This window comes from Phacochoerus africanus, chromosome 15 (assembly GCF_016906955.1).
Source record: "Phacochoerus africanus isolate WHEZ1 chromosome 15, ROS_Pafr_v1, whole genome shotgun sequence".
NCBI lineage: Eukaryota > Metazoa > Chordata > Mammalia > Artiodactyla > Suidae > Phacochoerus > Phacochoerus africanus.
Genome location: NC_062558.1, coordinates 70,140,432 through 70,165,356, shown reverse-complemented (window position 1 = coordinate 70,165,356; position 24,925 = coordinate 70,140,432). Strand labels below are relative to the sequence as shown.

Below are 24,925 nucleotides of genomic sequence, written 5' to 3'. Positions count from 1 at the left end.
TTAGAAAAAATAGATGATCTGCACAGATTGATTACTAGTAGTGAAACTGAATTTATAATAATAATAATAATAATAATAATAATAATAATAATGAACTCCCAGCAAGTCTAGAACCAAATGGCTTTGGTAGGGGAATGCTACCAAATATATAAAGAAGAGCTAATACCTCTTCTTTCAGAGTTATTCAACAAAATTGAAGAAATTCCTTCCATGAGTTCATGATTATTCTGATATCATAAGTAGACAAAGACAATTTATAAAAAGAAAATTATAGATCAATATCTTTGATGAATATAGACATAGACTCCTTAAAAATATTAGCAGACCAAATTCAATAATATATAACAAGGATTATATATCATAATCAAGTGAGGTTTTTTCCTGGGTTCAAAGCTGTTTCAATATCCATAAATCAATCAGTGTGATATACCACCTTAACACAAAGAATGAGCAAAAATAAAAATATTATCTCACTAGCGGCAGAAAAAACATTTGACAAAATTCAAACTATTCATGGTAGAAAATTCTCATTAAAGTTGGTATAGAGGGAACATATCTCAATATAATGAAGGTGTTTAAAAACACACACGCACACACATACACACATACACACACACACGCACACACACACAGAGCTAATATCATACTCAACAGTGAAAAGCTAAAAACCCTTACTCTAAAATCAAAAACAAGACAAGGATACCTTGTCTTGCTACTTCTATTTAACACAGTATAAGAAGTCCTATACTATGTCCAAAACAGCCAATAAAAAGAAAAAAATGGCATTGAAATTGAAAGGGAGGAAGGAAAACTATAACTGTTGCAGACGACATGATACTATACAAAAAAATTCTAAAGTCACCAAAAAAACTGTTAGAACTAATTATGAATTCAGTAAAGTTTCAGGATACAAGATTAATACACAGAAATACATTGTATTTCTATATAGTAATAATGAACTATCAGAAAGAGAAAGCAAGAAAACAATCCTATTTAAAATTGCATCAAAAAGAATAAAATAAATATGAATAAACTCAAACAAGGAGGTGAAAGATTTATACTCTGAAAACCATTAAACATTGATGAATGAATTTGAAGATGATATAGAAAAATGGAAAGATATCTAATGTTTATGGATTGGAAAAAGTAATAATGTTCCACACAACCCAAAGCCAGCTATATATTTGATTTAATCTCTATCAAAATACCCAGGACGTTTATCACAGAACTATAACAAATAATTCTAAAATTTACATGGAACCCCCAAAGACCCCAAATTGCCAGAGCAATCTTAAGAAAAAAGAACAAAATTGGAGGTATCGAAATCTCTGACTTCAGACTATACTGCAAAGCTATGGTAATCAAAATGGTTTGTTTCTGACACAAAAACAGACACATAGATCAATGAAACAGAACAGAGATCTCAGAAATATACCTACATACTTATGTTCGAATAATTTACAATAAAGGAGGCAAGAATATGCAGTGTAGAAAAGAAAATCTTTTAAATATATGCCACTTATAAAATTGGACATTTATATGTAAAAGAAAGAAGTATAACATATTATCATACCACATACAAAAATAAGCTCAAAAAAGATTAAAGCTCTAAATGGAAGACCTAAAACCATAAAGCTCCTAGAAAAGGACATAGGCACAACAGTCTCACAATTGTAGCAATATATTTTTTAATCTGTTCCCTAAGACAAACAAATGGGACCAAACTTTGAAGTTTTTTTGTGCTACATATGAAACCATGGACAAAAACAAAAGATAGCATACTGAATGGGAGAAAATATTTGCAAATTATATGACTTATAAGGGGTTAATATCCAAAATATGTAAAGAGCTCATACAACTCAAAATCAAAAAAACAAAAACAAAAACAAACCCAAACAACCTGATTATAAAATGGACAGAAGACATGAACAGACATTTTTCCAAAGAAGATAAATAAATGGCTAACAGGCACATAAAAATAGCTCAGTATTTCTAATTATCAGAGAAGTGCAAATCTAAACCACAGTGAGATGTCACCTCAACCTTGCCATAATGGCTATCATCAAAAGGTCTACATATAACAAATATTGGTGAGGATATGGAGAAAAGGGAACCCTAACACACTGTTGGTGGGAATGTAAATTGGTACAGCCCTGTGGAAAACAGCATAGAGATTCCTCAAAACTAAAAATAGAACTACCATATAATGCAGCAATTTCACTCCTGGATAGTAGAGTATGGCCTTTAGAATTCTCAGTATAAGCAGCTATGTGAATGACTTGACTCCCCTTTACTTTTGTCCAATTTGCCCCCAAGAAATGTCCACAATTTTATCAGCTTGGCCTGGTACACTTTCCCCACAGTTAGTTATTATGTGCATGGTTTAATGAAGGGAACATAACCTTTGAAAAGAAAATTAAATCATTAATCTCACTTTGGTGATCCTTGGGAGTTATCTTAATATGTGGAAAATTATAAAGAATGCCCAAGTTCAGCTCTCAGAAAAAAGAGCAGAACCTACAGTTTTCAGCCCTTCAAGTGTTTGTCAGATTTCTAGAAATAGTAGCTGTGCTTAAAAATAAGTTGGTCTTTTGTTTCTTGGACTTATTTTCTTATTTGTAATAATGTCTTCTGGTTTTCAGTTTGAATTCACCCTTCACCTTTAGTTCTTTGCTGCTTGAAAAAGTCCCTAAAAATAATTCCTGTTGTCTTTACTATATAGCATCTGTACTCACAGGAATAAACTGTTTTTAGTTGTTCTGTAATTTACATAATGATTCCTTCTCTAACACCCAGTATCTAAAATGAGGAGAAATAAAAACATGTCCTTCTGGTCATTTATATTTTCTATTTGGAACTAATTTAAAAAAGGAAGTTATGTTATAGATAATATTTTGAGTTTCCATACATGCACATTGAACATTTTATAATAAGAAAGTCATCCATTTTATCATCCATTGCCTAATTTCAGTTATTCAGGGATAATTATCCACTGTGTGAATTTGGCATTTATTTTGAACCTTTTTTAAAACTACTGTTTTTCTTATTTCTAACTTCACTCTTGCATGCCTTCTAGTAGTCTGTAGAGGCAAGAGTATAAGGCTGTATATAAGAATATAATGCTGCTCTTCCAGCCTTTAGATACCCTGCAAAACCCAACATGAGTCTGTATCCCCCAGTAAGCTTAGAGACTAGATCAAGAGCTAAGCCATGTGTATATAGAACTCCATAGCATAAAGGGTTGAGGATCCTAAAAAAGGTACAGGTAAGATGGTAGGAATGTTCAGATGAACCAAATATTTATTTCCTGCTTGGGCAACAGGAAAGTTTTTATGGGAAAGATATCATTTGAGATCTACCTTAAATAGTAATGTCCAAATTAGGGCTGTGAGTTATTCTACTGGCCAAGGTAAAGAAAATATTTGAAATTTTAGTTTTGTTAAAAAAATCATACCACCTCTATGCTTAATAGTATTTAATGTATGATCAACACTGGTCCTCTCCTTTACTGCACCAGGCAAGAGATTTCTGCAGAGTTTTCTACACAATCAGAAGGACCAATTATGATGCCTTCTCTTGTTCAATTGCTTTCAACATATCACAATTAACATGTACCTGGTTAACTGGATTTATGAATTGTATTACCTAGTTTTAACTAAGCTAACCTTCATTATTAGGATACATTGTTTTAAATTTTCCAGAAAACAAACAAAAAAACACAAACAAAATGAAAATATGGATTGAGGATAATTAGAAAAGAGACTCAAAAACAATATGTCAGAGTTTACAATTCTTACTCCTGAGAGGAGATATTGGTGAGCCATATTAAAGGGTGAAATCAATGGTGATCTAATCAAAACTGACAAGAACTGGGCCAATGAAATTAATTATCAAAAAAGACTGCTTGAGTTAGAGATTTACATTCTCTAATACTCTGGTTATATTTCTCCTTAAGGGAATATAAAAACTTTAGATTGTTTTAATGGCATTATCATTAACAAGATATTTAAAATAGTTTCTTTTATCTTTAACTGATCTCTTTAACAATTTACATTTCTATGTATGTTTTATAATATATACACTTTATTAGCACAGTAGTACACATACTGTAACATAATGTTAACATAGGATCTGTGCTTGATAGAGCATGATGCATAAAGCTCCCAAAGCAACCTTTTGGTTACACTATCAATGTTTTGCTAATTAAAACACTAAAAGTTCAATATGAAGAGGGGATGTCTTCAGAAGGCTAGCTCCTAGCAGAAGTATATTAGCCTTCTTGGAACTAAGTCCATGGAATAGGCACAATCTTAATGTTTCAGCCTCTGGGAAAAGGTCATTTTTTTTCCCCCACTGGGGAAAAAAGTCATTCAGCATCAGAGTCTAAGTCATAGAAATGAATTCTGTGAGCTTCCTCTTGAGAGCTGAACATATGGGTTTTACATAGTATAACCATCCTATCATATGGCCATTGATTTCCTTATTTCCCATTCTTTTTTTTTCTAAAAGAAAAAACCCCACTTAATTAGAGGCCCAGTGTCTCATATTTCAAAAACATTTTTAAGGGAGAAATACTGGGGTTTGAAGCAGAGGCCTAGGCCAGAGAGAAAGGCAGCTATCTCAGTCAAGTTCAATATGCTCTCATGTCATCATTTAAGTTTTCAAAAGAATTTTGAGAAACCTTTGAGGCCTATTTTCAGAAAGAAGGAACTGACAGGCTTTGAATGAAACAGACCCCCTGTAGAGAAGGGCAGAGGAAACCTGTGGTTCAGCATATCCTGACACCATGACCCAAAGCACACTGTTGGGCAGAACCAAAGCATTCACACTTAATAAAGAGCAGCAGTCTAGCAAGTTAAAAAAGAAAGAGAAAGGAAGGAAGGAAGAAAAATTTAAGCCCTGACTTCTTCTTTTCTATGTCTTTCTATTATAATTTTGGTTTAATAAGAAATACCTCATTAAGCATACAATTCTAAACTAGGTTACAGTCCTTTTAATAGGTTGCATCTGCTATTACATGTAACCTTCCAAACTGAACCATCCAATACAAAAACAGGTCCAAATACCTAGGTTTTTATCCCAAGGGAAGAGATTTTTTGGGCAAAAGCCAGCACATACAGATGATGGCTGCTCACACAGCTGGACATGACGTTGGGTGACTACTGTTTTACAATAATATTGTTTTAACTTCTCTTACCTGAGGAGGCATTAAGTATGTTGCCTCAGGTAGCATTGGCTAAATAGATAAGTAGTAGGCCTGACAGGGTTAGAAAGTAAAAAATAATGTGTTTGTCTAAACTAGAGCTGGTTATTTCATTCAGGTTTTAATATAATAGACTCTACTTAAATAAAAGTCAACTTTGGGTCACTGTGCAATAAAATAATTCAATAAAGCATTTAAATCAGTGGAGAGCAGCAATAGAGGCACATTAACATGAAAACTAGCTGCATAAAACAGTATATCTCAATCTGAATAAGCCCAGTGAAAATGGTAGGGCTTACAGTGTACTAAAACTGAATAAACCACAGCTATATCTGACCAGACTAGGGAAGGGAGGATGTGCCAAAGATTTACTGGCAGTTTTTATCATCTCCAAAACATTAAGGCCAGAAACTAATGGCAAGCCAAACTCTTAAACCACCTCTGTACTCTATTAACTGTGATAAGTCTTGACTAAGTTAGTGGCCCTTTTACCCCCTGTATTTCTTCCACTGGGCCTTAGGATAACATTGGGCCATAACCAGATTAAGACTTGAGCTTATGTGTTGGTTTTCAGAAGGTCAAATGCTAAATAATGAAAACTAAATTATATTATTTTCATCAATTGAAAACGATTATTTTCTGAGCCCATAAAATTTCGTCTGATACTAAAGAATGAGAGCAGCCAGTATATCACAGTAGTTTAAGGGGAAGCTGAAACAAGTGCCCAGGCTCTGTAAGAGATCATATACATGATTAATGCCCAGGCCACTGCCAACAGGAAAAAAAGGAACTCCCACAGTCAGAGAGTGCCATTGTATTTATTGTACATTGGCTTTGATGAATGTGTGTGCTCAAAAGAGGAATGTGAAGGTGAGAAAAGACCTGTTTTCAAATGTTGGTGCTGAGTACAGATTTCCCATTACATCTTGAGAAGGTGCTGATGAATAATGGCTAACAGCCTTATTTTGGGCTATTGGGTGGGGAGGGGGGGCTGCTGCTGAAGGGGTTACTTTCCCATGCCCAAGGGAACATACAAATAGATTTCTTTGTCAGTTTTCACCACCCATGTGACTCTGGAGAGAAATGAGAGAGAAGTTTATCTCTTATTTCACAATTCCTATTACCAGTTACTTCCAAGAGGTTTCTTAAAGGATTTCAACCATACTATCCCTAAAAGATTGCATTAAATAAGCAGCAGGTTTAGTTTCTGAATGTCTTATAAAAACATGCTTCAGAGTTTTTAAGACCTGTAGGTATGAAAGAAAAACTATTTATAAGAATCACCCAAAAATATTCCTCATGTTTCCCAGAATAAAATTAATAGGATTTCTTCCCTCGTCTTGCCCAATGCTAGACCTTGCCATGCTTTCAGGCAGTGGTTGTGTGTGCTTCATGTGCAGCTCCACAAGGAGAGAGAGACAGACATGCTAAAATCAGTGTGTTCTGGATGGAGGAAGGAAGCAGCTTAAGGAACATAAATTGTCTAAGTACCTCAGGTTTTATTAGAGCTCCAAATTTCTTCAGGTCCCATCCTTTGAACCATAAGTAAAGGAATATACAGCTATCAAAACATTAAGAACTAAGAACCTGGAGCTCCATTGTGGCTTAGTAGGTTAAGGACATACCATTGTCTCTGTGAGGATGCAGGTTTGATTCTTGGCCTCATTCAGTGGGTTAAAGATCTGGGGTCACTGCAAAGTACAGAATGAATCACAGATGCAGCTGGGATCTGGTGGTGTTGTGGCTGTGGCATAGGCTGAAGCTGTGGCTCCAATTAGAATGCTGGCCTAGAAATATCCATATGCCACAGGTGCAGCCATTAAAAGAAAAAAAAGAACCAAGAACCTGAAACTTTAACTGGCAGTTGTTTAAATAAAAGAGAGAGAAGAAGAAAGAGAAGGATAAGAACTAGCAAGCTGAATAAGCAAGCAGCAGAGCACTGTCAATTTGTTCAAGCTGATTTTATCTAAGTCCAGGAAAACCACTGACCCCTTCATGGCAGTCAAGTCTGACTAATTGAGTCTGACTAGTTGGTAGTGACACTTGAGGATTGTGTGGCTTGAAGGCCCTCCAAGTGTCCACCTCCTAATCCTCAGAACCTGTACATGTTACCTTCTATGGCAAAAGGGACTTCGTAGATGTAATTCCATTAGGGTTACTGAGATGAGAAAGTTTTCATGGATGATCTAGGTGGAACTGATGAAATCCTGGAAGTCCTTACAAGAAGATGCAAGACATCAGAAAGGAGAAAACCATGGATGTTTTGACAGAAGGAGCATTTGCTGTGATGAGCTTATAAGATGGAAAGAGGAAGCATAAGCTAAAGTATATTGGTGGTCACTAGAAGCTGAAAAAGGCAAAGGAATGGATTGTCTCCATTCGCCTCCAGAAGGAACCAGCCCTGTCAACACCTTGACTTTACCCTGGTGAAAGTTCTTTTGAACTTTCTACCTCTAAAACTGGAAAATAATAAATACGTGTGGTCTTAAGCCTTAACCTGACAATTTGTTAAAGCAGCAATAGGAAATGGATACAAAGACTATTATGGGAAAAAGGTGAAGAGAACAATTGATAAAAGAGTGATAGCAGGTGTGGGTGTAGAGGGAGCTGTGAAAATCAGTATGCAGGCAACTACCAACTGGAATTTCCTTTTTAGGTTGATGCAAGAATCTCTTTATGCTTGGAAAACTGATTGATGTTGGCAAGGTTTCTTAGCTGTATATGGTCTTTAGATGTGATATTAAAACCACTTATTGAATTAATCAAAAATTGGGCTAAGCTTACTAGAAAATACTCCTACTTATACACCACAGTTTCCAACCATGCTACAGTTCTCAAATGAACACTAATGACTTAATTTTTGGTTCTAGAAAACTTCTGATGGCCAATCATGGGCCACTACTACTAGGCTACATCTCTCTCTCTGAACCAAAACTCAAAAGTCCAGTTGAGGGTTAAAAAAAAAAAAAAAAAAAACAATTGTGACTTTCTTTTCCCCTTGGGTATATCTGCTTTCAGCCCCAAGTAGTTTTTGTTTGTTTTTTGTTGGTTTTTAAGGGAAAATAGAAGGTAAATATTAGGTTACTGATTAAAAAAAACCACATTAATTGAAAAAGAGGTTACTATTCCATAACCCTTGGAATTGTTCAAATAGACAGATAATGATACTTAAAAAGTCCCCTCTCAGAACAATGGCTAGGATCTTTGTTCTTGTCTATGTCTTTGCAGAATATGAAACAGTCCACTGATTCAGAGCTATCCATTTAATTTCAGTGCTTCAAGATGCATACTGACAGAAAACTTATGATGATGTTTCCATCTCCATGATTTCTTTTTAATTGGCTCAGAGAGTACTAATGAATTAAATTCCTTTTAAATTTAGATCAACCAATATTCATATATCTTGGAGAAAAGGAACTTTGAGCTTCTAATCTTCTGTTTCTTATTGATAGAATGAAGATAATAGGTTTTAGGAGCAGAATGAGCATGTAAGGCTGCATAAATTGTGATAGGCAAAATTATGGGAGTATCTTGTTATAAATGGCAAATCAAATTTGTGCAGTGAACAATCTGCACAACACTATGCAGCAGTGCTAGGTATAAGAAAACTGAGCAACTTCACAGTGCCTGGGACATAGTAAACACACAAAAATTTGTTATATAGGTTTTAAGTACAAAATTGCAAAGGAAAATACTGAAATCTACACACCTAGGAAAAACTGATGAAGGTTGTCTATTTTACTAAAAGACAAAAATAAAAATATCTGGCTAAGTGACCTCTTCTTTGCCTACAAATTAAAAACAAATGAACTTTACTAAAGAAATTCTAATTGACATATAATTATATAGAATTATAATTAAAGAATGCTAATTCTTTTTCTGCTTGCATAAGATCTCTAGCTTTTTTGTCCTTAAAGTTACACCATGAAATGGCCTCTAAATTTTATGGTCTTTCTAGGATTTGAAACAATACTAGCAAGTGGAAAATAAATTAGAATATTCGAGAGTTAAAGAACAGAAAAATTTATTACGTCTCAGTGGGTTTTTTTTTTTTTGGAAAATTAGTTATTTGCATACACACCTAGGCCATGTTCACACAAACAACAACAACTGCAACAGCAACAAAAGTTGAAGTAATTTAAAAGTATTCTCTCCAGGCTAATCCTCAAAAGATCTCTAAAATAAGCCCTGTCCTTGTTTCATAAACAAACACAACATTGGACATGAAAACCCATGCGCAAAGTAAAACTTATGTAATTTTCATTTTTAATAATAGACCATTTACATTGTGACAATTTAAAACGAAAAAATAGAATTGGTCTTCTGCCCAGGCGAAGTGTATCTCTTATAATTTCAGCTATACTGGTGAAGAGTCTTGGTATTTTCCCAAATTTTCCCACCTACTTGGTGACATCCAGAATTTCCTTCACAGGAGCACAGATTTTGTTGTTAAAATGAAAAAAGATAATATAGGATTTTAGCACCCCCAAGAGTATGTGTAAAAGAAATGTTATTAGTTCATAAAACCCTGTTTTATTGTCTTCCTGTGCCCTAACAGATTACTTTCCCAGCTTTCTTTATAGGTACATGAGTCTATATGGCTGGATTATGGAATAAGGGTGGGAGTGATGGGTTCTGATTCTTATCCTTAAAATCTTCCATGAAACTCTTGCTCATTTCCCATGTCACATGACCAGATAGAATAGATCCTTCTGATGGCCATGAGGCCTTAAATGTTAGGATATCTTACAACAAGAAGGAGCCTGAGTTCTTAAATGGTTGTGTGGTATATGGCCTATCACCCCAGAATCCAGCTTGACTGTGATATGTTAGAGGAAGAAACTTTATTGGGTTAAGCCCTTAAGATATTTGATGTTGTTCTTACAGCAGCTAGGCTACTCTGAATAATACTGAACGAGATGAACAGAAATGAAAAATAACATTTATGCAAAATTCAAACAATATTTTCCCTCTTTCATGAGGCAGTCCCTTTTTGACTTGAATCTCAAAGGTTCCTCGGGATACTGGTTCCTTGGGATACTAATTACTCAGGATGATTGTTAGCTGATAATTCACTAGCTCATTTCCAAGGACAATTATAGGGTCTTCAAAACTTTAGAATGACAATTTACAAGAGAAAGTAACATCCAGAGGGAAAGGGTTGCCTAATTGGAGCTTCATGTTTGAATAGTAGAGAAACAGTATGTCTTTGCTTGAGCCTCATACCTCTATTTATCTCATCATTTTCAGCATTTCCATGATAATTACTTTTTTCTTTTGTAACTAGAGCTACAAGTAAGAGAATTCTGACAGTACACTCGTAGAGGTAAATCATTAATCTTGGGATGTTTATAGCATCAAAAATACCTGTCATTAAATGCAATTCAACTCTTCTTTTGTTTTTTTTTTGTTTTTTTGTTTTGTTTTGTTTGTTTGTTTGTTTGTTTTGCTTTTTAGGGCTGCACTTGTGTCATGTGGAAGTTCCCAGACTAGGGTCAAATTGGAGCTGCAGCTGCCAGCCTATGCCGCAGCCACAGCAACTCAGGATTCAAGCCATGTCTTTGACCTACACCACAGTTCATGGCAATACCAGATATGTAACCCAATGAGCAAGGCCAGGGATTGAACCACATCCTCATGGATACTAGTCAGATTTGTTACCACTGAGCCACAACAGGAACTCCTAATTCAACTCCTTAGAAGAAGTTAAAGAACAATCTTGACCAACAATAATAAGTATATGCCCAGTTTATATGTGTATGTATATTGTTTTTTCTTTATCAAACAAATATGGACGAGGCTATACAGCAGTTGTCAGCAGTTGTAAGAAGGAACTTGATTTAATTAATTGAGTTTATACAAATTGTCTGGCAAGTGCTATAATCATTAAATATAAATACCACTTATAAAGGGATTAGGAAAATTAAAGAAATAACATTTTCTGAGCACCTAATATGTACCAAATATTGTGTAAAACATATGACTTCATGTATGCTTGCCATGTGCCAACTAACACAATCATTATTTAAATAGAAAATAAACTCAGACCAACAAAGTCATTTACATAAGGCTTACATGGTTAATAAGTGGCAGTATTGGGATGCAGACCAAATGTACTGCTTGAGTCCACATCCATTGCATTCTGCTTTACTGAAGCACTAAATTTGAGAGTTAGAATTAAATAACTATGTCTTTAAAATGTGGCACATTTTTATTTGTTTGAGACTGGAACACAGATTTAGTTCCTGTTCCTTGAGACTGTTGTATATGAGCAAGTCATTGCTGGTGGAACTCCTTGGCACCTAGTGCCTAAATCCAACCCTCCTCTTTGCTCTCTACTGCATTTGTGCTAACTCCCACCCATGTCTAGGGAGACCTTTTTTTTTTTTTTTAGTATTTTTAATATCATGTCAGTATATTTGATTGGAACTAGTATTAGAATGGTGATTAAAAATAGATTCTGTGGCCAGATTGCCCTAGTTCAAATCACATCTCTATTCTCATATCTGTGTAACTTGAAAAAAAAAAGTATATTTAATATCTCAGATTTCTTACCTGAAAGATAATGAGAATAATTCAAAACTCATAGGGTTATAATAACTACATTAATTTGTGTATGGACTACTACTTAGCACATAAGTAATACTAAGTGTGTCAACCACCATTCCAGAACAGAGCATATGCTATCATTGTTTTCATCTCTTAAGTTAAACACAATGTCATAAATTTAAACTATATAATAAATATCAAAGGAAAAAAGGATTAAGGGGGGAGTTTTCAGTCTTAAAAAGGGGAGTAATATTATGTTATCAAAGATTTAGGGCCGATATAGGACAAAAGATATAATTTAACTTTTTGTTTCATTTTTAATCAGTAACAGAAAATACCAGATCATATCAAAGACATTCTCTGTCTCTAAAAAGATAAAATAAATCCATGGAACTTATTTGATAATTTATATTATTAAATCAGATCTCTAAGCAGTTGAGCTATTTCTGGTCTGTTGTATCATCTTGTTTCTTGTACTGATCAAGAGAAAAGAAGGGAGGTGTGGATGCCAGAAATTGGGTGAGGACAGGGAGAATTAAGGTTGGGGCAGTGTCAAAAATGGCTGAAAGTTTTATGTTGCACCAATAAATCAAGCTTCATTGGTACCCCTTTCACTTGTATTAATAAAATTGTCTATGGCATCAACATCACTGAGTTATTACAGCTTTTCTCATTATACTTTCTAATCTATAATTTAATGATTAATTGGCAGACTGTCTACTCCAGAGCTTGATTTACCCTGCCTTTGGGAGAGAGAGAATATTATTGTAACCACTATTTATGAAAGATTTCTGGCCTCTGGCTTCTTGAAAATATTTCCAAAGTGTACCTCCTCCTCTTCTGGGCATCTTTCTCTGAAGGACCCAAACTGAATGATTTAAGATACAATTTGCTGACAGGAGATCCTGAGAACCCATTATGAAAATGAAGGCAGAAAACAACCTTTGAATTCATCTTCCAATTTTAAAAGCCTTCATTACATAGCACATTTCAGACTGAGAATGTTAAAAAATTTATCATAGTTTCAGTAATTGCAGTTTCCTCTGGAAGCTTGGAATAATACTGAATAATTTGTAAAACGTACATTTTGTTTGGCACTCAGTAGGAAGCTTGCCAGGCAATACATTTAATTAGGAGCATGAGGAAGAGAATAACTGTAGTCTGTGATAATATATTGTTACTTTTAAGATCTACATATGTTTAAGATAGTGGTCTCATAACAAGGTATGTATTTAAAGCTAGAGGTAATTTCCTTTTCATCAGCCCAGGGTTTTTTATATGTAGAACGATATTATTTTGCAGGGAAGGGTACATTAGCTACATCCCTTAGATATAACTCTTTGTTCATTGTTTAAGCTAAGTGAGCATTAGCTGTTCTCCTTAGAAACAACCTTTGTCCATTGTTTAAGACCTTGAAAATTGATGCATTGCCTTGTGGGAGCTTAGACAGCTTTATTTAAGTTTAACTTTCTCTAGAGATGCATAGACATAATGAAATGCCGTGCCTTTCTTGAACATAACCATGTTCTGCCTGATGCATAAAAAAATTTGATAAGAGCAACTCAAAAGAACCCAGTAATGATTAATGTTGATGTTTTTAGAAAAATTGAAAGCAACTTGTGTCAGCAGATTCAAAGAGAAGTATGATTATAACCATCTACGGAGGCCAGACTGTCATTGCCTTTGACGTGATGTCCCACTTTTACAGTAAAACTTGCTTGTAATGAATTGGAGAAACACCATGAATAAAGGGCAGTGAAAGGGCCTTTTTTGACATACAGGGCAATAGTATTTTAATGTTTACGTTTTCAGGTACAGAATATCTTGATTATTTACCCTCATGAACCTTTTTGTCTTTTATTCCCATGTAATTGATAGTCTCCTAGGTGAACAGATTTTCCTCTAACAACAAATCTTGTTAGGTTTACATTTGGGCATCTTAGCCTTAGGACTGGTCCAAAATGTAAATAAGATATTGGATGCAAATTGTTTTCATTCCTCTTCTTTTCAATTCCACTGTATTTTGGCCTCTCAAAATCTCCCTTTCCTTGCCTTAGCCAGCTTATTCCTTCTTCCCACCTTCCTTGCTCCTCCTGCTCTCCTCGCAGCATCAGAGCAATGGCGTTAGTGAGTGATTTCTTCAGGGTCCTCTTCTCTGCTAGGAACAAGGAGCAAACTAAACATACCTGGAACCATCAGTGTGTTGATGCTCAGTAGAGGGTTAGGAAATAGACATAGGAAATAAGGAGAGGAGGAGTTCTGGGTGGATGGAACAGTTATATTCATTCAGGTCATTCATTCATTTATTTTATTTTTTAGATTTTATGGAAATATACATACAAAGTTGTGTTAATTTCAGACATACGGCAAAATAAACCAGTTATACATCCAAATATATCCATTTATTTTTGAGGAACAAGAAGACAGAAAAATATCTCATTATGTTATCCTGCTCCAACAATATAAGTAGTGCACATCTTTCTTCTTATCTGCCTTGCAAGTCCCTAAATAAACCCAACTTTTTTTGGTCTTTTTAGGGCCACAACCACAGCATATGAAGGTTCCCAGGTTAGGGGTCCAATTGGAGCTATAGCCACTGGCCTATACCACTGCCACAGCAACACCAGATTGGAGCTGTGTCTGTGACCTACAGCATAGCTCATGGCAATGCCAGATCCTTAACACACTGAGCGAGGACAGGAATCGGACCTGTGTTCTCATGGAATCTCACTAGTCAGATTCATTTCCACTGGGCCACAATGGGAACTCCTAAATAAACCCGACATTTGTTCCATGGCACTAGGAACCAAAACTACCTTAAAGTAACCACCACAAACAACAACTTATTAAATGCTTACTTCGTTTAAAGCAATGTTTGAAGCACCTTATAGGAATTGACTTGTGCAGTCCCTAGAATGACTCCCTGGGGAACATGCTGCTGTCATCCATCACCAAGAAAGTTGGAACATAAAGTGGGGATTTATCTTGCTTGACTTACACAAATAGTAAGAAGTGGTCTGTTTGGGGAAAACAGTCCACAATAGTGTGATTCCTGATCCATACTCAACTACTCTGATATTACTATGAACTAATTATGAGGGAGAGGTAATGCGATAAAAACAAAATGCAATTAACCAAAAGACCATTAAAAAATGATTAAAAGAGGAGGATTGAAAGTATCCCTGCTAGGAATTCTCCTTGTGGCTCAATGGTGATGGGCCCAATTAGTATCCATGAAGATGCAGATTCAATCCCTGGCCTCACGCCGTGGGTTGAGGATCTGGCATTGCAATGAGCTGTGGTGTAGGTCTTAGACATGGCTTGGATCCCATGTTGCCATGGCTGTGGCATAGGCTGGCTGCAGCTCTGATTCAACCCCTAGCCCAGGGACTTCCATGTGCTGTGGGCAGCCCTTAAAAAAAAAAGAAAAAAAGAAAGAAGAAAACATCCCTGCTAAACAAAGTACACTGTTGAACATGTAAAATATTCAAAATTACATGTTCCTCCTGGAATGAGAATCTACATTCTTCAAAAGTATTGAGGAATATATCCATCAAAAGTTTTTTAGGCTGAGGTTTACTGTAAGAAATACCTGGGGATGAAGATCAAATGGAGTCCATCTTCTTGGTAGAGTATCCTAAATCTTAACATAATAGGTCTTCATTTTTTTTTCTTCATTTTATAATTGAATTTAACCAGGACGTCTTTAAAACTGAAGTAGGTAAAGTCAATTGCTTATACTCTGCGGTGCAAATCTTGTGTGTCTGTCTGTTTCTGTGGGTGTATCTCAGCACAAACCACTGCAATAAACATGTATTCTTTTATTTCAAGGGGAAAAGGGCCACTAAAGCATACAACTGATGTGATCTATGCAGCTAAAATGATATCGGAATCTGGATCAAGAATGGACGTCCTTGCTCGGCAGATTGCCAACCAGGTGAGCTCTCTACAAATGGATGTGCTGAATGTCCAGGCTATTATTCTCTGCTATTTGACACTAATTAGAACAAAGTTGAATTTTTACTCTGTTGGATTGTTTTTTTGCTTAAATGATTATTAAACATTTGAAATTTTGTTTTTGCATAATTAATAAACAAGTGGAAAATTCACTCTAAGGAATCATAATTATTTCATGTGGTTTCAATATTATTACTAGTATTACTATTATTGTCATTATTATTGATATTATTAGAGCTTGATTATTTTATTTTGTAGCTTTAAGTATATACAAATTATTTTAAATATCAGTTTTTTGAGTTTCAAATATACTCAAATTATTAATTGGCTGTAATACCCAGTTAATATTTTTTCTTAATTACCTTACATTTCTTATTTTTGCTCTTTAAAAATCAATGCTTTTCAAAATTCTTTTTCTTAAATTTTTTTGTATAATGATTTTTATTTTTTTCCATTATAGCTGGGTTTACAGTGTTTTGTCAATTTTCTACTGTCAGAATTCTTTCATGTTAGGTTTTCTGCTTCTACTGTATGTTCTGGCATTCTATGTAAAACTGTAAAACAAATAGTGATTAGTAGAATACTAAAGTGAAGACATAAAATGTAGGAAATATATAACCCTTACTGATGCTCTAAACACTTCCTTTTCTTTCTTTAGATTTCTCATGTCTCTATTCCAATTTTCTAAGCAGAAGTTACAATATAAGTGTTACCTTTTGCTTAACTTTAATTGAAAAATCTGTTAGTATTTTTTTTGGTTAATGTATTGAGATATTGAATTAATATCTTAGAAATAGTATTCCTTTTCAGGTTTTATATTGTTTGTTTTGTTTTTTTTTGGTTTTTGTTTTGTTTTGTTTTTTCCTTTTTAGGGTGGCACCCATGGCATATGGAGGTTCCCAGGCTGGGGTCTCATCAGAGCTACAGCTGCTGGCCTATGCAACCTAATGTCTGCAACCTACACCACAGCTCAAGGCAATGCCAGATCCTTAACCCACTGAATGAGGCCAGGGAGTGAACCTGCATCCTCATGGTTCCTAGTTGGATTTGTTTCTGCTATGTCACTACAGGAACTCCTGCTAGTTTTATATTATTCAAGCCCATAATACATATTTATCTCCCTTTGGAGAAAAAAAAGAGAAATTCTCTTTTTGAACCCACAACTATTCATATTTTTTTTCTTGCATATATAATTTAAGGGAAGCTATATTGGGTTCTTTCTTATCACTTCATCATTTGTCCACTTTTTCTTGGAACATGAAGAACTTTCTCTAATTAGCTATTATATTTTAATATAAGGGAGGAGAAATAAACAAGGAATAATAATAACAGAAACAAATATTTTAAAGCAGTCTTGAATATATATATATATATTCATACATATGGTCATATAAATATATATATGTATATTTCTAGTATCTTGCTACTTTAAGCATTATAAACATTTTAATAATCATTTTAGTATTTAGCATTATAATTAAAAACAAACTCTATCCAAATATAATTCAAAATCTATTTTGAAAAAATGACTGTCTCAAATCTCCCCATTGATTTCCTTATTTTAGAATGTTATTGAATTCACCTTTATGAGACAAAAATAGTAGTAGAATAAGTGAAATCATAATACAATAAACATATTTGTGTTCCATTAGCTTTTTAAATACTTAATGATTCCCACCTGTGTGATTCTATTTATTTTAGAATGCACAATTTTCAAAGTTCAAATAATTGTGTCATTTTGAAGTTGTCCTTTTTTCTTAGGCTCATATTCTTTAACTGGATTAGGTCACATTGTGGTAGGTGCTTTATAACATGGCTTTGTTAAATTATGCTATTGTTTTTGGCATTATTCAAATTGCAGGAAGAAAGCAAAAGTGTTGTCTCACTACCACATAATTTTGACACTTTAAAAGAAGCTTAAAGGAACAGTCACTGACTAATGAAGGATTATGGATTACTGTTTTGGCCTTTTTCATTTTGTGTAATAAAGTAGTTTCAGATGATGTAATTTTGAGCTGAATAAATAGGGTTCTAAAGAATCAGAATTGGGAGAAAAAAACTGACTCATTATTAGTGATTATCTGGGAAGATTGTCTATGACTGTGTGATATCATTTGATACATTAACATAAAAAATTTAGACAAAAATAATATCTGAAATTGATTGTAGAATATAACTGAATAATGTAAGCAAGGCGATTTTTATAGTGACGATGTATATTATGAAAAAAGTCTTCCAGAACATTGGTTGCTTTCAATTTTGAACAACAGCGCAAAAAAATTTTGACAACTTTTATTATGCTTTCTAGTCTGCTTTTTTGTTAGAGTGTCAGAAGGTTTGAACATCAGTCAATTTCCACTCCCACTCAGCATGGACTTATAATATATATATATAATGTGTGTGTGTGTGTGTGTGTATTTAGACAATACGTTTCATTCTATAAAGTTGCAGAGTCAAAGTTCATATGTAAAGAGAATGAAATGAAATCAGATTAGTTGAAGCTTCTAATACTGCCTTCCTGAATTTTTTTTTATCCTTTTTCCCTGCCTTGCTTCCTTGAACCTATGTCTATTATGTATAACCACATACAATTCACTACTTTGCCATTGCCATCAGATGCTAGGAAGAGATGAATGACAGCCTGTTTTAGCATACAGAACCGTATATAACTTCACTTGTCCCAAAAACCTAACATCTCTTGGGTTTTACAATTGTCTTGAGAGAGTGTAGTAGATTTCATATGCCATCCAAGATCATATGATTTAAGTCCTATAGAACTCTAGTATAAATCTTGTCTCCATTAGACAGTATATTCCTGAGGGAAAGGATATTAAACATTCTTAAATATTTTCCTTATGAATAAAGAGAATGACAAATTAGAGAAGTATCCTTCTTACAAATCTAAGATTCCAGACGCTTGGTACACACCTCTTTCTATTTATGACTCCTCACTATAATTTATCATGTTAGAAGATACTCTAACTTAGATGAACTGGATAATAACTCCTGAGGTAGGAAGAATACAATGAAGATATGAATTATTTGTAGAAGCAACCTGCCCCAAATAGAAAAGTGATGACTAGGAAAAAAAAAATAAAAATTAACATCTACTAAATTTTTTGCACAAGAATAGGACAAAATTAGACCTCCTGACTCTTGGGTGTTGTGTCTGAATCCTAACATGCCTTCACTGTAATTTTTTCCAAATCAAAGATATCTAGGTTATTAACTGGGTATGCCCTCTTAATCATAATTGGTCACAATTAAAATGAATTTTCAATGTTAAATACATTGAAAGTCAATACTAATTTAAGAAAGGTGACATTTAAAAAACAAGATATGGAATTACAACCAAATCACACACAGTGCACTCAACAATGAACAAAATAACCCACAAGTGTACTTTATAATGATATTTTGACAAAATATTGTTGGTGGCTGGCCCGATTTGAATTGGTTCCTGCTGGTGTTATAAGAATTTTAAAAATGTTTGATTAATTCCCATTGGTTTATTTTTGCTTTTATTTCTCTTGCTTTGGGAGAATGACCTGAGAAACATTCGTAAGGTTGATGTCAGAAAATGTTTTACCTATGTTCTCTTCCAGGAGTTTGATGGTGTCTTGTCTTGTGTTTAAGTCTTTCAGCTATGTGGAGTTTATTTTTGTGCATTGTGTGAGGGTGTGTTCTAGTTTCATTGCTTTGCATGCTGTTGTCTAGTTCTCCCAGCACCACTTACTGAAAAGATTGTCTTTTTTCCCATTTTATGTTCTTGCCTTATTTGTCAAAGATTAATTGACCATAGGTTTCTGGGTTTATTTCTGGGTTCTCTATGCTGTTCCATTGGTCGGTCTGTCTGTTTTGGTACCAGTACCACACTGTCTTGATGACTGTGGCTTTGTAATATTGCCAGAAGTCTGGGAGAGTTATGCTTGGTTTTTGTTCCTCAGAATTTTTGTGGCAATTCTGGGTCTTTTGTGGTTCCACATAAATTTATGGATGGTTTGTTCTAGTTCTGTGAAAAATGTCATGGGGATTTGATAGGGATTGCACTTAATCTGTAGATTGCTTTGGGCAGTGTGGCCATTTTTACAATATTAATTCTTCCAACCTAGGGGCATGGAATATCTTTCCATTTCTTTGCATCTTCTTTAAATCCTTGATTAATATTTTATATTTCTCAGCATATAAGTCTTTTACCTCCTTGGTCAGGGGTATTCCCAGGTATTTGAAAAAACTTTTGCACAGCAAAGGAAACCAAAAAGGAAACAAAAAGACAACTTACAGAATGGGAGAGAATAGTTTGAAATGATGCAACTGATGAGGGCTTAATCTCTAAAATATACAACTTATGCAACTCAACAGCAAAAAAGCCAACAACCCAATGGAAAAATGGGCAAAAGACCTGAATAAACATTTCTCCAAAGTAGATATACAGATGACCAACAAGGACATGAAAAAATGCTCAACATCTCTGATTATTAGAGAAATGCAAATCAAAATTACCATGAGATACCATCGCACACTAGTCAGAATGGCCATCATTAATAAGTCCACGAATAACAAATCTGGAGGGGGTGTGGAGAAAAGCAAACCCTCCTGCAATGTTGGTGGGAATGTAAGCTGGTACAATGATTGTGGAGAACAGTATGGAGGTACCTTAGAAAACTATATATAGAACTACCATATGACCCTGCATTCCCACTCTTGGGCATATATCCGGACAAAACTTTCCTTGAAAAAGTCACATGCACCCACATATTCCTTGTAGCACTATTCACAATAGCCAAATGTTCCTTGTAGCACTATTCACAATAGCCAAATATTCCTTGTAGCACTATTCACAATAGCCAAAACAACCCAAATGTCCATCGACAGGTGATTGGATTAAGAAGTGATATATATACACACAATGGAATACTATTCAGCCATAAAAAAGAAAGGCATAATGCCATTTTCAGCAACATGGATTGAACTAGAGACTCTCATACTAAGTGAAATAAGTCAGAAAGAGAAAGACAAATACCATATGATATCACTTATATCTGCAATCTAATATACGGCACAAATGAACCTTTCCATAGACAAAAAAAAAATCATGGACTTAGAGACTTGTGGTTTTCAAGTGGGAAGAAGCGGGATGGATTGGGAGCTTGGGGTTAATAGATGCAGACTATTGCCTTTGGAATAAATTAGCAATGGGATCCTGCTGTGTAGCACTGGGAACTATGTCTAGTCACTTATGATGGAACATGATAATGTGTGAAAATAGAATGTATGCATAACTGGGTCACCATGCTGTACAGTAGAAAAAAAGATAATGTATTGGGGAAATTAAAAAGAAAGAATTTAAAAAATGTAATAGAGCTACCCTAAAAATAAACTTCTGAAGCATTCAACTTGTGACAATATTTGTATTTTGGTGGTATTATCTGTCTGGAATTTATTTTGAGCAGATAAGTTGATATCTAGATTTGTTCTCCAAATTAATGAACCCCTACTTTATAAAAATGAATGTATAGCAGATTCTCAGGAATTAAATAGGAATAGACAAATACTGAAATATTTGATCTGCTTGCCTCCTTGAAATAATAGTCTCCCGATAAAAGAAATGCTGTTTTACTAGTTTTCTTTTTGTATCTTTATCATTTTCCCACTAAAAAATGCCTTAAATGCTTTAGAGTGATAATATATTCAGTTTCAAGGTTAGGGCCATTATAAAAATAGGCTATTTTAAGGTCTAGAAGAAGGGGCTAATTGAAATGAGCTAAGAGGGAAAGAGGAAAGATGAGGAAAGTTTCTCCTTATATGTGTCTGGCTGACTTTAACCAAAAATTCCAAATAATCACAATTTGCCTAAATTACTTCTCCACCATCCTTTCTACATCTATGTTATATAGAGAAGGTAAAACGTTTTTATAAGTTTATTTCAACCCAAGTAATTTTTCAGTTGAAAAGTTTCAGATTTCAGGGAGGGAGATGATGTTTTTTGAGTTGTAATCTAATTCATGAGGAAGTCAATCCCACTTAGAATTTCTCATGGAGGTCAGTATGGAGCAAAAAAAGTAGGTTGGGCTAAAATTTTACACCTAATCAGAGAGAAGAGCTTTGATGAAAGTGAAAATCATCTTTGTCTTAATGTGTATTTTGTTCAAAGTGTATGTTGCAGATATATTTTATCAATGGTTGTATGTCTGACCAAGGTAAAACTAAAAATGAATTTGACGGTTCTTAAACTCAACACAATTCTAGTCTAAATAAAAAAAATATGACAAAATTTGAAAATATATATAATTTTTAGTAAAACAACATATGCATTGAATAAATGCCACGCTATTATTTCCCAAATTTAACTCTAACAATTCAGACCGTAAGAGTAAGTGTTCTCTACCACATAACATCATAAAAGAGCTCCATTATATTTTTACCATACTTTGATAGATAAATTTTTCTTCTCTGTTTTAGATACCTTAGTTTGCTAAAGAGCAGAAATGATAGGCATAACAAAGAAGAAGAATGTTGAAAGTATACTGAGATTTCTGGGTGCAGAATCATCTCAAATTCATGACCAAATTTAACAGACGAGAAAGCACTCTTAGATACTAGAGTGGATAAACTGGGGATTTTTTTTAATAATTTTTATTTTTATCCATTACAGTTGGTTTAGCTTATTCTGTCAATTTTCTACTGTAGAGCAAAGTGACACAGTTACACACACACACACACACACACACACACACTTATGTATTCTTTTTCTCACATTATCCTCCATCACATTCCATCACAAGTGATTAGATATAGTTCCCTGTGCTACACAGCAGGATCTCACTGGTAATCCTTTCCAAAGGCAATAGTTTGCATCTATTAACCCCAGACTCCCAGTCCATCCCACTCTTACCTCCCCCTTGGCAACCACAATTCTGTTCTCCAAATCCATGAGTTAGTTTTTTGTAGAAGGGTTCATTTGTGCTGTATGTTAGATTCCAGATATAAGTGATATCATATGGTATTTGTCTTTCTCTTTCTGACTTACATCACTTAGTATGAGAGTCTCTAGTTCCATCCATGTTTGCTGCAAATGGCATTCTTTAGTTCTTTCTTAGGGCTGAGTCATAGCGCATTGTGTGTATATACCACATCTTCTTAATCCATTCATCCATCAATGGATATTTAGGTTGTTTCCATGTCTTAGCTATCGCGAGTAGTGCTGCATTGAACATACAGGTTCCTGTATCTTTTTCAAGGAAAATTTTGTCCAGATACATGCCCAAGAATGGGATTTCTGGGTCATATGGTAATTCTATATTTAGTTTTTTAAGGTACCTCCATACTGTTTTTCCATAGTGGTTGTACTGGTTTACATTCCCACCAACAGTGTAGGAGGGTACCCTTTTCTCCACACCCTCTCCAGCATTTGTTATTTTTTGACTTGTTAATGGTGGCCATTCTGACCAGTGTGAGGTGGTACCTCACAGTATTTTTGATTTGAATTTCTCTAATAATTAGTGATGTTGAGCATTTTTATGTGTCTGTTGGCCATCTGTATATCTTCTTTGGAGAAATGTCTATTTGGGTCTTTTGCCCATTTTTTCAGTTGGGTTGTTGGTTTTTTTGCTGTTGAGTTGTATAAGTGCTTTGTATATTTTAGGGATTAAGCCCTTATCAGCTGCATCATTTGAAACTATTCTCACATTCCATAGGTTGTCTTTTTTTGTTGTTAATGGTTTCCTTTGCTGTGCAAAAAACTTGTCAGTTTGATTAGGTCCCATTGATTTATTTTTGCTTTTATTTCTGTTGCCTTGGGAGTCTGACCTAAGAAAATATTTGTAAGGTTGATATCAAGGAATGTTTTGCCTATGTCCTCTTCTAGTAGTTTGATGGTGTCTTGTCTTTCATTTAAGTCTTAAAGCCATTTTGAGTTTATTTTTGTGCATGGTGTGAGGGTGTGTTCCAGTTTAATTGATTTACATGTGGCCGTCCAGTTTTCCCAGCACCACTTGAAGAAAAGACTGTCTTTTCCCCATTTTATATTCTTGCCTCTTTTGTCAAAGATTAATTGACTGTAGGTGTCTCGATTTATTTCTGGGACCTCTATTCTGTTCCATTGGCCTATATGGCTGTTTTGGTATCAGTACCACACTATCTCGATTACTGAGGCTTTGTAACATTGTCTGAAGTCTGGGAGGATAAACTGGTTTTGTAGTAAGCAAAATGGAGTGTGAGATAGTTGAGGGTTATAGGTGTTGAATGTCAAATGTTGATAAGATAATGAGGTGGCCTGGGCAAATAGATATGTGGGTTTTCTGAAGACAGGGCTAGATGACAGATATTTAGTCATTTTTATTTTGTGAGTGATAGAATGAAGTCAGAGTGGTATATACTATTATCCAATAAGAGAGTAGGAATGAAAAGATGCCAAGAATGAAAACTGAGAACACCAATAGGAACAGCATTGAAAAATTTTAAAAAGCGTGTTTATGAACAAGAAGAGATACAAATGAGATTATAGGATTGAGGGAGGAGTTTTGCTTTGAGAGATTGATGTTGCTAGATTCAAAGACAAAAAAAGACATTAAAAGTGCAGAGAACAATGTGATTATTGATGACCTGTGACCCTGTGGAAGGTGAAAGAAGACAGCCTGGACTGTAAGTGGAGGAATGAGCCTTGTGGGAAGGGAAAGGTCACAGTCACAGAGTCTTTCTGCCATCACTGATTGCTTGAAATTTCTGTTCTAGAAATTCACAATGACACCTAATTCTTTCCCTTAACCAACTTTGCAAGCTTAGCAATATTTTTCCTGTTCTGGAGTATAAACTTTATTTAAGACACATTTAGAATGACTTTTGCAATTACAGACAACAGTTTAAATTCTGTGGTACAAAGCATCTTACTAGAAGAGTGAAAGTCAGTTTAATATGAGAAAACCACTTAGGCTGGCATGCAGTCTTCTTGCCAATAGTGAATGTCCTGGTAGTTATAATTTTCTTTTTTTGTCCTTTGTCCTTTTAGGGCCGCACCAGTGGCATATGGAGGTTCCCAGGCTAGGGCTCTAATCAGAGATACAGCTACCAGCCTACACCAGAAGCCACAGCAACACCAGATCTGAGCCGCATCTGCAACCTACACCACAGCTCACTGCAACACTGGATCTTTAACCCACTGAGCAAGGCCAGGGATCAAACCCGCAACCTCATAGTTGCCAGTCGGATTCGTTTCCA

General features: G+C 34.7%; 1 protein-coding gene across 1 annotated transcript in view; it reads left to right on the top strand.

The window, feature by feature from the left end:
- LOC125116320 (catenin alpha-3) overlaps nucleotides 1–24,925 on the top strand; it is a gene marked incomplete at its 5' end in the record, with an annotated part of 829,627 nt that overhangs the window by 736,342 nt on the left and 68,360 nt on the right. The window contains one exon of the mRNA XM_047761436.1: nucleotides 15,584–15,689. Within this exon, the coding sequence (XP_047617392.1) occupies nucleotides 15,584–15,689 (106 nt within the window). The remainder of the gene's footprint in view (nucleotides 1–15,583; nucleotides 15,690–24,925) is intronic.